The sequence below is a fragment of the Agaricus bisporus genome (genome assembly GCF_000300575.1).
Source record: "Agaricus bisporus var. bisporus H97 unplaced genomic scaffold AGABI2scaffold_1, whole genome shotgun sequence".
Classification (NCBI taxonomy): domain Eukaryota; kingdom Fungi; phylum Basidiomycota; class Agaricomycetes; order Agaricales; family Agaricaceae; genus Agaricus; species Agaricus bisporus.
Genome location: NW_006267344.1, coordinates 1,986,738 through 2,000,066, shown reverse-complemented (window position 1 = coordinate 2,000,066; position 13,329 = coordinate 1,986,738). Strand labels below are relative to the sequence as shown.

At 46.8% G+C, this 13,329-nt stretch overlaps 4 protein-coding genes across 4 annotated transcripts; 2 read left to right on the top strand and 2 right to left on the bottom strand.

Annotated features, from left to right (window-relative positions):
* Positions 1 to 246: 246 nt before the first annotated feature.
* On the bottom strand, positions 247 to 2,551 carry AGABI2DRAFT_189765 (6-phosphogluconate dehydrogenase). The gene is made up of 11 exons (XM_006454447.1): positions 2,325 to 2,551; positions 2,228 to 2,261; positions 2,078 to 2,180; positions 1,601 to 2,017; positions 1,285 to 1,551; positions 1,026 to 1,237; positions 916 to 978; positions 777 to 861; positions 584 to 729; positions 458 to 536; positions 247 to 401 (listed from the first exon to the last, which is right to left on the bottom strand). Exons 1-11 carry the CDS (start codon positions 2,330 to 2,332, stop codon positions 346 to 348), a joined length of 1,470 nt encoding a protein of 489 aa, XP_006454510.1. The 5' UTR covers positions 2,333 to 2,551; the 3' UTR covers positions 247 to 345.
* Positions 2,552 to 2,635: 84 nt separating this feature from the next.
* On the top strand, positions 2,636 to 5,314 carry AGABI2DRAFT_114262 (hypothetical protein; the record flags this gene model as incomplete). Its single annotated transcript, XM_006454446.1, has 9 exons — positions 2,636 to 3,096; positions 3,152 to 3,266; positions 3,330 to 3,459; positions 3,507 to 3,643; positions 3,695 to 4,084; positions 4,135 to 4,334; positions 4,398 to 4,546; positions 4,605 to 4,671; positions 4,720 to 5,314. The coding sequence occupies 9 exons, from the start codon at positions 2,636 to 2,638 to the stop codon at positions 5,312 to 5,314; spliced, it is 2,244 nt and encodes a 747-aa protein (XP_006454509.1).
* Positions 5,315 to 6,195: 881 nt separating this feature from the next.
* AGABI2DRAFT_62721 (hypothetical protein) lies at positions 6,196 to 9,433 on the top strand (the record flags this gene model as incomplete). The annotated part of the gene is made up of 17 exons (XM_006454445.1): positions 6,196 to 6,491; positions 6,601 to 6,703; positions 6,751 to 6,890; positions 6,945 to 6,955; positions 7,011 to 7,127; positions 7,177 to 7,320; positions 7,371 to 7,561; positions 7,612 to 7,770; positions 7,822 to 7,875; positions 7,926 to 8,054; positions 8,108 to 8,141; positions 8,192 to 8,622; positions 8,671 to 8,722; positions 8,781 to 8,788; positions 8,840 to 9,023; positions 9,074 to 9,129; positions 9,182 to 9,433. 17 exons carry the CDS (start codon positions 6,196 to 6,198, stop codon positions 9,431 to 9,433), a joined length of 2,361 nt encoding a protein of 786 aa, XP_006454508.1.
* AGABI2DRAFT_197723 (hypothetical protein) lies at positions 9,416 to 12,654 on the bottom strand (the record flags this gene model as incomplete). Its single annotated transcript, XM_006454444.1, has 10 exons — positions 9,416 to 9,701; positions 9,748 to 9,966; positions 10,015 to 10,366; positions 10,412 to 10,533; positions 10,588 to 10,677; positions 10,728 to 10,873; positions 10,926 to 11,017; positions 11,068 to 11,548; positions 11,599 to 12,457; positions 12,505 to 12,654. The coding sequence occupies 10 exons, from the start codon at positions 12,652 to 12,654 to the stop codon at positions 9,564 to 9,566; spliced, it is 2,649 nt and encodes an 882-aa protein (XP_006454507.1). The 3' UTR covers positions 9,416 to 9,563.
* Positions 12,655 to 13,329: the final 675 nt, after the last annotated feature.

The following is a 13,329-nucleotide window of genomic DNA, read 5'->3' as shown; positions in this document are numbered from 1 at the left end:
TAGAGGATGAAGACGGGCATTCGATGCGAACGATATTCTGATTATCAGGTCCTCCCAAAGTTGAGCCTCGTTTACTTCGAAATATATTAGATGAATATACCACGCGACGCGTTGCGAGCTCTGAGCCCTGCAATTGCGTGGGTCGACTGGAATGTTTCTGACGATGAATTTCCCGGGCGCCAGACGGACACACAGATGCCGCACATGATAACGGAGAAAAATCAGTGTTGAGTTGAAAATAATCTACGATGCCTTCCCAAATCGGGAAAGTAATGATCTATAATTTTCATTTCTACAGCATATTTTACAAAAAAGTTAAAAAAGCCTTGCATTCTGCAGACATGTTTACGTGCTGTAAGTAGAGGCGGAGACGTTGCCACCACGTCCGGTCCAGTTAACATCTGTGCAACGTTCATTCGAATTCGTGCGTCCTGCAACGAATAAAGAAATAACTTACGGATGTCCTCTCCGGCTTTGAACCTCTCATTCTCCTTGCCAGGAAGAACTCGGAAGGTATGCGCACCGAAATAGTCGCGCTAGGACCGTGAGCAACCTCGTCATAGGAGAGATCTGAGAGAATTACCTGAGCTTGAATTATGTTGGCCGGGAGTATTTCACTCCTATAACCATCGAAGAATGCAAGAGCGGTGCTGAAAGCTGGAGTGGGGATACCCCAAAGGGTGGCTTGTGCGTTGATACGCCTCCAACCCGGCTGGGCGGTGCTGACAGCTAAATCGAGTCAATGTAGTGAAAGGCTTCGCTCAGGATATATCTACCTTTCTTGAAGAAATCATCAAACAGGAGTGACTCGAGTTTCGGGTTCTTTTGGTAAGCAGCTGTGATGTCACCCAGGAAAACACTCTTCGAGTTCAAGATCAGTCAGTGCGTGACCAGAAGCTTGCAAGTCATACTCGCCTTAATGATGCAGCCACCACGCCACATCTTCGCAATACCAGCATAGTTCAGATTCCAGCCCATCTGAAACATGATCAGCATGGTTCTTACAAATGCCAGACAAGACATACCTCTTGAGCGGTTTCACGCATGAGCATAAAGCCTTGGGTGTACGAGATAATCTTAGAGGCATAAAGAGCTTGTTCTAAATCATCAATAAACTGTTTCTTATCGCCCTTGAATGGTTCTTTCTGTGGACCGGCAATAACTTTGCTAGCGCGCATACGCTCATCTTTAATAGCGGAAAGACAGCGAGCAAACACGGCCTCGCCAATTAATGTGACTGCTTCCGTCAATAGGTGACGAGAAAATGGAAATTCAAAATCCCACCTGCGGTACCCGAATCTAGAGCAGCTATAGCTGTCCATTTACCTGTCCCTTTCTGGCCGGCTTTATCCAAGATCTTAGCAAGGACGGGTTCACCATCATCATCTTTGAATTTGAGAATATTGGCAGTGATCTCAATCAGGAAAGAGTCAAGGACACCCTTGTTCCATCGCAAGAATATGTCCGCAATCTCATCTTCTGAAAGGCCCATTCCACGTTTCAAGATATCATAAGCCTCGGCAATGAGCTGCATGTCACCATATTCAATGCCTGAAAGGATGTTTACACAAAGGCTACTGAGGCTGGAACTCTGACTTACCGTTGTGGACCATCTTGACGTAGTGACCAGAGCCAGTCTCGCCGACCCAGTCGCAGCAAGGGTCGCCATTGACTTGGGCTGAGGTCTTTTGGAAGATCTCTTTGATTGCCGGCCAAGCAGCAGGAGAGCCGCCAGGCATGAGCGAGGGGCCATGACGAGCACCTTCTTCACCGCCGGAAACACCAGAGCCAACGAAGAGGAGACCTTTAGCCTCGAGCTCTTTGGCGCGTCGGATAGAATCAGGATAGTGGGAGTTGCCGCCATCAATGATAATATCGCCTTGTTCAAGGTGAGGAACCAATTGAGCGATGAAATCATCGACGGCAGACCCGGCCTTCACAAGAAGAACGATCTTGCGGGGACGCTTAAGTTTGGAGGCGAGTTCCTGGATCGAGTGGGCACCTTGGATCTTCGTGCCTTATCGGAAGAGATTTAGATAAAACCGAAACCTCCTGAACTAAATATGTGATTGATTACCTTTGGCTTCGTTGGCAAGGAAGTGGTCAACCTTGCTGACGGTGCGGTTGTATGCAACGACGGTGAAACCTTTGTCGTTCATGTTCAGGATCAGGTTTTGACCCTACACATTTTGAGGATGAGGGGAGACAACGGAAAAGCGAGGTTTACCATAACAGCAAGACCGATCAGGCCAATATCTCCGCTGGATAGTGTCATCGAGAACAGTTGGTGAGCGGAGAGATAGTGAGAGGGCGAAAATACTTACGTAGCCATGACGATAGACGATGTAGAGGTGGTGGATGAAAGAAAGAAAGAATTGGTGTGTGCCGGTCCGCGTTGGACCTGGTATCTATAATCTATATCGGCTTAATCATCTGATCGATTCCCGGAGGTGTTCCTGGAAAGCGGACCAAGGTGAATAACGACGCTGTTTTACAGATGCGCCTACATGACGGCGGATACTTGCGACTACCTGGGACTCCAGGTTTACCCTGGGCTGCTGAACTCGGCTAACACGCCTCTCTCAAGGATTGTCGTGGGATCATCTATCATTGGACGAGTACGTAAGCCGCGCCTATGTCATTTGTCACTGAACCCAGGAAACATGTCGCGCACGACATCCACCCCAGCACCTTGATGCGCTATGAGGCACGGGTCTGCTCAGTTTGCTGCCGATATTCCTCTGGCACCAGCAAACAAACAGTCATCCTCACCCTCTGCGGTGCTCTGCCAGGGATGGGTTCTCAAGAAACGCAGAAAGAAGATGCAAGGCATGTTTTCAGAGTTTGTCACGTTTCATGTGTCCACAACTTGATCTTCCCAGGTTTTGCCCGGCGTTATTTTGTGCTCTTCAACAATGGCTTGTTGCAATACTCCTTTGAACCCGCTCGACCCGTTCGAGACCAACTATCCCTCCATAATGCTGCCATATCCACTGCTCCCGGACGAAAAGACATACACATCGATTCAGGCACAGCGACTTTCCATATCAAATGCCTCAGCACCTCAGACTTCGATACGTGGATGAGAGCTTTCAGGTCAACATTTCTGGCCATACACTCCAGTCATGGGGCTCACTCTGCCATTCTGTAGAACATTCATCTCTTCAGGACAGGAATCCAAGAACCTTCTTAGTCCACGGCAACATCATCGACAGGCAAGCATCAAACTGAATAAATATGAGGGTGTTGCGGAGACAATGGCTGTTGTGCGTAAATGGATTATCAGTGGGGGAAGTCTGTCTCATCATTGGCTCATCAATATAACCCAGACGCTTGAACAACTTGAAGAATCCATTTCGACCCTTCTACAGGAGCTGAATGCGAAAAAGCTTACGAGTGTCCGTAAGAAGTCTGAGAAGGATTATTCTAAAGATGCTGTTTTCGGCATATTCAAGAAACGTGCGTTTAAATCCGATTGTCGTTGTGCCATTCTTGACTCTCTTTAGATCCTCAGCACCCGGTGGGACAACATGGTCTGGCCACGTCACCCTCAGAGTTACCTCCAGCTGCCCAGCATGTCTTGAGCGTACTCGAAGAACTCAAGAAACAACATTCTCTATTACTGAGATCAATGCAGGCTGCTGTCAGTGAATACCTTGTTTGCCATTCAGTTCCATTACTAACTATTTAAAAGTACGCCCGCACTGAAGATGAACACCATAAGCACCGTTCTGAATCTGCCTTTGGACGCAGCCGCCATTCGGTTGCAACCTCAATTAGTGATGCTACTCACGAGTGGCATGATGCCGTAGAAGATTTTGAAAGTGGCCCAGAAGAGTTTATCATGGATATTCCAGAACACACTGAGGAACCAAGCAGTGTTGCCACGAATGACAGTTCCAGCACTCTGGAACAACTTGATCAATCTAGCAGCGATTTAAATGAGGAAAGTGGAGAGAAGCAGCCATCACCTCAAAGTTTGAAAACTGACGCACGAGCGATTGTAAGGCGTACTTGCCTGCCATCACCCGTGGTCGGGGATCAAGGTAGCTTATTTGCTGTGCTCAAAAAGAACATTGGCAAGGTATCAGCATCCTCTCTACCTTTGTCTTGCGCCTGTTCATTTTTACGAAGGATTTATCAACCATCGCCCTCCCTGTTACCTTCAATGAGCCCCTTACATTACTCCAGGCAACAGCTGAAGAGGTGGAATACTTTGGCCTTCTCGATGAAGTAACCCGCACCACAAATCCGATTGAGCAGCTCTCCTTCGTAGCAGCTTTTGCAGTCTCGGGATATGCTCATACGCGACATCGGTCAGGGAGGAAAGGATTGTAAGCTAGCCCCGCTTTCGCATTTTTTTGTTCATTCAAATTGACGAGCGATGCTTCACCTAGTAATCCTATGTTGGCGGAAACTTTCGAGGATGTTCGCATGAAATTCATCGCAGAAAAAGTTCGTCATCATCCGGTGGAATTAGCCTACCACGCTGAGGGAGAAGGATGGGAGTTGACGGCTACTTCGGCAGGACGGACAAAATTTTGGGGTACATCATGTCGCGCGTTATCAAAGGTTTCAGAGGTTCTTACGCGATCTTATGACAGGGAAAAGCCTTGAAATCATTTCAGAAGGAAAAGCGCAATTACGAGTGGGAGACGAACTATTTACCTGGTACATCAATCACTTTCTTCGGTTTCCTGTACTCACTATTATAAAAAGGACAAAGCCATCGTCCTTTGTACGCAATGTCGTGGTTGGAACGAAGTATCTCGAGCACTGTGGACAATTAACGGTGCAGAGCCTTACCAGTCACTACCATTGCGTATTGGAATTCAAACAAAATACGTATTGGAGCTCTTCAAACGTAGTCTCTGGCCCCGTATACTCGCCCACCGGCGAAGTTGTCAGTCATATAGAAGGAAAGTGGGACGACCAAATATCCCAAGCTTTGGATTCATCACATTTCCGCCTTCTGTGGCGAATGCACCCTTTCCCACTGGACACTCAGGATTACTATGGTTTTACAGCCTTTGGGATTACACTGAATGAAATCACTCCCGATCTGGTCGGGAAATTGCCACCGACGGATTCAAGGTATAGACCTGATGTTCGAGCTCTAGAAAGGGGGGATATAAGCACGGCTGAGGCAAGCAAACTCAGACTCGAAGAATTGCAACGCGAAAGGCGTAGAAATAAACAGGACCGTCAGCCAAGATGGTTCAAACAAGTCGGAAATGAGTGGGTCTATGCGGGCGGCTATTGGGAGGCGAGGGCTAATGGATGGAAAGGCGAGCACGTTGAACCGCTCTGGTGATTGGAATTTGTGCTATGAATGTCAATGCTCAGGTCTCAGATTCGAAATCTGGAGCACCACTCCATTTATCCTGAGCGTGCTGGGTTTGGCTCTGTTGCTTGTACTCTCAAATCGGAGAACTGGAGTACACGTCTCAATAGAGGAGTCTCATCCTCCTAAAGCCTGTTGCTCGTTGGACCAGCTTTTTGTAGGAATTTCAGTTTTTTTTTTGTTATGTGACATACTGGTTTTTATTGTTGTCCAGACTTTCTCGGCATAGAATAGCATCTTCTTTAATTCAAAATTCATCCTGTCTTCACAATATATCCTGATATAGCTTTCATCTACTCGGTGGTTGGCAAAAGTAATCGCCGCGAGCTCAACGTGGGGGTAATGTGGGGTAGGTTCAAGGTGCTTCGTCTAAAGTCAAGTGATTCACGAACTGATCCAGGACTAGCCGAATGACTTGTGTTAGGTGTATTGTTGGCAGACCGATGAAAAACTGAATTCATGTGAGCAGCGTCTCCGATGAATGTATTCCAGGCTGAAGGTTATTCTGGAAATATTCCCGACACATCAAACTCGACGACTAGCCTTCTGAGTACCTGGTGTTTCTCAAAAACCAGTCAATTAAATGATTGCGCCTGTAAATCTGGGATTCTAATCAAAAAGATTTTAAATACACGATTGACTTGAGGAGTATCCTGCAGGCGACGAGTAATGGAGCTATTCGCCTCACCCGTCGTTTCACTGGATAAATTCCTGGTTCATCGCTGCCGTAAATTCGGTTTCTGATGTAAATCCAGGAATATGATTGGCTAGCGTGCAATTTTGGTCAGTGTTAGTCCGAAGCACTAGTTCGGAAATTTTGGACCGACAGTATTTTCTATCGTTTACCACCTATGTTGCGAGCCGCTGGGTTGCGTAGTGGCTCCATGTCGCTCAGAAGGTTTCTAGCAACGCAGGTGGCGTCCATTGAGAGGGATTGTTCCTCTATCACACCACCGTATTCTGAACTACTCGACAAGCTGAAGCGCGTCCGGAAGATTCTCGATCGACCTCTCACTCTAGCGGAAAAAATACTCTATAGCCATGTCATCGACCCCGAAGCTAATCTTTCTGGACGGGGAAAAATTAGAGGGGAAACTTACTTGCAGTTGAGACCCCAGCGCGTGGCGATGCAGGACGCGTCTGCTCAGTGAGTACTCTTATTGCGAGCCAAGATGATTCTGTTGAACGAGTTGCAGGATGGCATTGTAAGTCTCCCAACGTCTTAAATTATCTTCAGCGGCTCATTACTCTGCTAGATTGCAATTCATGAGTGCGGGCTTGCCTCAGTGTGCAGTCCCCACTAGTATACACTGTGATCATTTAATTCAGGCATCTGAAGGCGCCTCAAAGGACCTTGAAGTATGCGTGAAGCCCAATATTATTGACTGTGACTGACGAAGGATTAGCGATCGCTCGTTACCAACCAAGAAGTCTTCGACTTTCTCCAGAGCGCCGCTCGAAAATACGGAATCGAATTCTGGCGTCCTGGTTCCGGTATCATTCATCAAATTGTGTTGGAGAATTACGCTGCACCTGGTATCTTGATGTGAGCAGAAATTTCATTCAGTGATATTTTTGCTCATGCATTTTCGTATTATAGGCTTGGAACAGGTGATAAATTTATAAGGTGTTAAACCACAGTGTTTCTAAAAAAAGGTCCTCTTAGATTCACATACACCTAATGCTGGTGGCCTCGGCCTTTTGGCAATCGGTGTTGGAGGAGCTGATGCGGTTGATGCGATGACTGGTACTCCTTGGGAGCTGAAAGCTCCTCAAGTTGTTGGTGAGTGACACCATAGATTTTATCGTATCAGCCCAATCATGGTTCGCAGGTGTGCATCTTGCTGGCGAATTGAACAAGTGGACAACGACGAAGGACCTCATTTTACATCTCGCTGGAAAACTAACGGTTCGGGGAGGCACTGGACGCATTTTGGAGTATTTTGGACCTGGAGTAGAAACCCAGTCATGTACTGGTGGGTTTGAGGCTTAACTCGTACCTTATCGCCGGCTCATTGTTCAAAAGGACTAGCCACTATTGCGAATATGGGTGCTGAAGTTGGCGCAACAACTTCAACATTCCCGTATATCCGTAATATGCAGTCTTACCTTCATGCTACACGGCGTGGCCCTGTCGCTCAGGCTGCTGATAAAGCGGCAGAGGCTGGTTATTTAAGCGCAGACAAGGGTGCAGAATACGACGAAGTTATCGAAATCGTAAGGCCCCCTATAAAACATCTTGATCTACTCCTTATTCCTTGCCGCAGAACCTCTCAGAGCTGGAGCCGACCATCAATGGGCCTTTCACACCCGATCTCGCAACTCCTCTTTCTAAGTTTGGGGACTTTGCCAAGGCTCAAGGCTGGAAGGACGAAATCAGTGCTAGTTTGATTGGGTCTTGCACTAACAGTTCTTATGAAGACATGGTAGGTGAACTGTCTCATTCTCTATTAAAGCGATGCTTAAATTCTGTTCAGACTCGTGTTGCTGATCTTGCGCGCCAAGCGAAAGCTGTGGGATTGAAATCAAAGGTAGAACGCATTCTCTTAATTTGACTCGTTATGAAGGCATTGGATCTTAGGTTCCTTTCTTATGCACGCCTGGTTCTGAGCAAATAAGAGCAACTATCGAACGCGACGGCATCACATCAACTCTGGAGGATGTGGGTGCCATCGTATTGGCTAATGCATGCGGTCCTTGTATTGGTCAGGTATGTTAACATGATTGGGACTACTTGGCGTTTTCCAATCACCATCATTACAGTGGAAGCGCGAAGAAAAGATGGATGAGGAAAACGGTGAATTTCTTCCGAGTTTTCGATTTGCGCCACTAACTGAGATGATTCAGCTATCTTGACGAGTTTCAACCGTAATTTCAAATCTCGGAATGACGGGAATCGGTTCACGATGAATTTCCTGGCATCCCCTGTTGTTGTCACTGCCATGACGTTTTCAGGGAAACTTTCTTTTAACCCAATGACGGATTCAATACCACTTGCTAATGGTGAATCTTTCCGGTTCTCACCGCCCGAGGGACAGGACCTTCCATCCAAGGGATTCACGGCTGGTGAAGAGAGCTATTATCCTGAACCTTGTCCCAAAGCCCAGCCTGAGGTACAAGTTGTCATCAAGGAAGGCTCTCAGCGATTAGAATTCTTGCAGCCTTTTCCTAGTCATTTTGGAGAGGATTCTAATAATCCCCGTGGATTAGAGCTTCCGGCTTTGAAGGTCCTCCTCCGTGTGAGAGGCAAGTGTACGACTGATCACATTTCCGCTGCCGTTAGTAGATCGTGATTCCAGCAATTCATACCGCTGATAATTCAACAGGGGCCTTGGCTCAAATATAAGGGGCATTTAACCAACATTTCGGAAAATCTTCGTGAGTACTGCTTGCTCTTCGGGCTGTGCCTGAAATGTAACTTGATGTCAATTTTCAGTTATCACGGTACGCTTAGTCGAAGAACGGCCAGTGTTCTGAAACTGAAAGATGTGTTAGGCCATCAACGACGAGAACGGGGAGATGAACGTAGCGGTTGACACAGAAAACCAAACTACTGGTACTATTCCTGAAATCGCCAAGCGTTTCAAGGCCAGTAATCAACCTTGGGCTTTGGTTGTGGATGACAATTATGGCGAGGGTAGTGCTCGCGAACATGCTGCCTTACAACCACGATTCTATGGTAAATTCGATAAACTCTTCAAAGTATTTATGATTTGTTGACCATTTCAGGATGTGGTCTCATTTTGGCACGGTCTTTCGCTCGTATTCATGAGACCAATCTTAAAGTCAGTGCTTCCATATCTGCTCCAGCATTTGGCTCACTTTAGCATCTTTCAGAAACAAGGTATATTACCTCTGTGGTTTGCTGATAAGGCCGATTACTCTCGCATTGGAGCTGGGGACCTGATAGAGACTGAAGGCCTTGCTGATCTTCTGAAGGGCGACACTCAGGCTACTATCGCCGTCAAAGTTACCAAACATGATGGACAGAATTTTAGCATCCAAACCAAGCATACCATGTCTGCTGACCAGATCAAGTGGCTCCATGCAGGTTCAGCTATCAATCATATTAGCTCCCAGCTGCACTGAGCAACAATCAATGACACTACGAAGTATGCTTTTTGTGGATAAAAATTATACTACCATTAATATTATACCTTGCGTTGTAAATGAATTAGAGACTCCTGGTCGATGCTGGGCACATCTAAACTCGACTTTTCTATTGTAATGACTTCAAAGTGCTGGTCGCTGTCTCAATTGCGATGCTTGGAAGGCCAGCTAGTTGCGCTACTTTGAGGCCGTGGCTGTCCCAATTGACACCTGGTCGTAGTCGATAGGAATATGAAAAATAACCATCCTGGGACACAGTCAGTCCTAGCACGCAGACTTCATTAGATACACACCTCCGTTTCATCGATATCAGTACAATAGAATCGGAGTTTCTGATAGGTTCCTGATCCCGTTGCTTCGTCTGTATGACCCAACATATGGGCGAGTTCATGAAAATGAGTCGCAAATAGTGTTCGACTTCGGTTGACAGTTGTTAAATGATGCACAGTGGCAAATGCTATCGCCAAGCCATCCCTGACGGTCGTCCCTCGACCCACCTCATCCATGATGACCTAAAAGACGTCAGCTTTATAACCCGGTGAGAATATGGAAAACAATACCAGGCTTTTATCGGTAGCGCGCCTCAATATGTCGGCTGTTTCTAACATTTCCACCATGAAGGTACTTCGGTCTCGGAACAGGTCGTCTTTTGCGCCAATTCGGGAAAATAACCTGTCGACAATCCCTATCGTTGCTGATTCCGCCGGGACGAATGAGCCGATCTGAGCTAAAATAGATATAAGGGCAGTTTGCCGTAGGAAAGTTGACTTTCCCGCCATGTTCGGCCCAGTGATGATGTGGACTTTTGAATTGGGATCGAGTTTGATTGAATTAGGAGTGAAGACACGACCTGAGGTCAGAAGACCCATTTCTACCGAGGGATGTCGTCCATTTACTACATCATAGACATCACTATGATGCGTTTAGCGTAGATTTGATTGGAACTGCAGAACTTACTCATCCGTAATATTCGGCTTCACAAATTTAAGCTCATTCGCAACCTTGGAAAAGGAAAGAGCAACATCCAGCTCGTTAATGATCTCGGAATTTCTTTTGAGGGAGAAGGAATATTCATTGACCTGACAGCGACCGTTATGGACTAAGGCATGCTATATAGGCGGGGAGGGACTGACCATATTCCGCAAAGAGTTGAAGACTTCCTTCTCTTCCAAAGCTAACCGTTCCATTATATCTACGATTTGGTTTCCAAGCTGGGACCACTCCTACAAGTCGATGTCAGGTGCAGATCTTCATTTGAGAGACGAAGGCAGACCTGATTGAAGAAACACTTTGTACTACCACTTTCGTAGGTCGGAATGAAGTTAGCATCATTGTTGAGTTTCGGTTGGTCGCGTTTGCGGGATAGGTGAACATGCATCCCCTGCCCAGGGGAAGCTCTCAGAGAGAGTGAGGGAGCACCTGGAAAAGTCTGTTTTAGCAATTTTGAATACGGACGACATACCAACCACACCATAGTCCCTTTGGAATCGGTTTTCCAATGTATCTTTATCTGTAAGTAGGCCTTGAAACTTTTTATACAAACGTTGCAGAGTCTTCGAAGATCTGTGGTAAATTTTCAACTTGAAGCATGGTCTGACTAGCATTCAACATACTCAGTTCGGACAAACCACCTGCTAACTGGGAGTTTCCAGTTGACAAGCTTGGGGGATCCAGTCTCCAGTTCGTTTTCACCTTCGAATGACAGTTCTTCGAGGTTGCGGTCCACGCTTTCGCCATCAACGCCCAGTGCCTTGTGGATCGCATCCAGCAGTTCTGTGAGAGTATGCATGCGGGACATTAGTGCATCTAAACTCCGCCATTCTTCAGGAGAATAATTCAGCTGCTCCTTTTCCTCCAAGTCTTTCTCAGTAGCAAGCATGGCACTTATTTTTGACCAGGTGTGTAGAGTTTTACCAATTGCAATAAGGTCACTGGGATCGCCCCTCCCAGCTAAACACTTTTGGGTTAATCGACTGGCGTCATCGACTTTCGTCAGCAATTGAACCAAATCAGCTTCTAGGTGGGGTCGTCGCAGGAAAAGCTCGACTAAAGATTGTCGAGCTGCAATATCACTCAAGGAAGTACTAGGTGAGCCTAAACAGCACATTAGCATGTACAACCACGAGGCGAAGTGAAAAACGCACATAACCATCGAGAAAGGAGTCGTGCCCCGCCATTAGTGACAGTACGTTTGAGAACATTGAAAAGGCTTCCCCGAGTTCCACCTTCGTAATTGGTTTCCCGGATTTCAAGGGCCTTGATGGTGTGAGCATCAATTTGCATACGGCCAACATTGTCCTGGGTCGGTTCCGTTAGAGGCGGCATATTTTCTAGTAAATGCATATTGAGGTATGACGTTAGGGTGTCGACCGCAACCCGCTCCATCGACGTGAGTGATATTCGGTGGGAGGCTAACTCGGACTTGTGAATGTGCCGAGCATCTGTTGCATTGTCTGCAGGATGGCCCTCGCCTGATGCTACAAAACTAAGGAAGCAATTCTCTTCGGCCAAAGCATCCATGAGATGATGATCTTTCAAGTCTTTAAATGCGTCGGGAAGGATGACTTCACGAGGACTGATGCGAGCCAACTCATCTTGTATGCTCTCCAAGGTTGCATGTTTAGAATAAAACTCGCCCGTGGAAATATCTATCCAAGCAAGACCAATGTCGACATCTTTATCAGACTGCTGCGGTGAAAGACAACTGATGGCGAGTAGGAAATTGTTTTCATGTGCATCGAGGAAGGGTTCGTCGATCAGAGTTCCCGGCGTTATGATGCGAGTGACTCGTCTTTCAAATTCTTTGACACCAAACCGTTCTTTGAGAGGAAATTCCTCACACATAGCAACAAATCGTTTATGTTGTTGTACTAGCACTTTGAGGTGCTTGTCCAGATGAATTAACGGAAACCCGCACATCGGGACTCTCGACCCGCCCCATTTGCGACTTGTCAGTTTGATATTTAGCAAGTTCGCAATCTCATTCGCTTGCTCGAAATAAGACTGGAGACGCGTTCAATGCCTAGTTAGGTAGAACATTGAGATCTTACCTCGTAAAATTGTCCCACTCGAGTTAAGAGTAAACAATGTGGAAATTTTCGTAGATTTTCGTAAATCTCTTGGGCCAGTATCGTACGGGGCCCCGATGAAGAGCCTGAATATCGATGATTAGGTCGAGAAATATATGTGAGCCAGGGCATCTTCACCTTCCTCGTCTTCACCGGCATCAGAGGTCGTGGTCAACTTTTTCGTCGATCGACGACGTTTGCGAGGTGCTTCTGGCGCATCTGGGCCCATGGGAACTATACCTGCAGTATCACGACCTGAAGAAGTGTCTTCGAACGCGTCTTGGCCGGTATTGACGTGATTTTCAGCATCACTAACTGAAACAACGCGCGCTGAAAATGAATTATTAAAATTCTAAGACGCTGTACGACATACAGGAGCATACAACTACTGGGATCTTTAGATAAGTTGACGGTGCGCCAGTCTCCCAAAGGCTTTGCAGCAGTTCCGTCCTGGAGTGTGAATGTCGAGGGCAAGTCCTTTAGTTTCTTTCTAGTCCGTTTCGGTCGGTGTTGCGGTTCAGCTGACGCGAGTTTAGCATCGGTTTGACGCGTTTCCCGAGAAGTATAGAATCGTGGTGCAGGAGAGAGACCTCGAGTGCGTTTTGCGCTCCGGAGGATAGACCAAGGAAGCATCATATAGGGTCGAGTGCCTCCTCGCTGTCAAGGGTGATAAAATTTGCCTAGAGGTGTCTCAAATTAATGTGTTGACTGTTTGGCGCCAGAATTGTGTGAAAGGGATGGCGAGGCGGAGTTTCAAGCATCAAACAATACGTATCAACACCAGCTTTCTCTCCTTCTCCAACCACC

Excerpts from the sequence above, each read along its gene's own strand:
- AGABI2DRAFT_189765 (XM_006454447.1), bottom strand. Across the intron at positions 1,238-1,284 it reads TCTAGATTCGGGTACCGCAG|TCACATTAATTGGCGAGGCC; the intron begins GTGGGATTTTGA and ends TGACGGAAGCAG. Across the intron at positions 537-583 it reads CCAACATAATTCAAGCTCAG|CGCGACTATTTCGGTGCGCA; the intron begins GTAATTCTCTCA and ends TCACGGTCCTAG.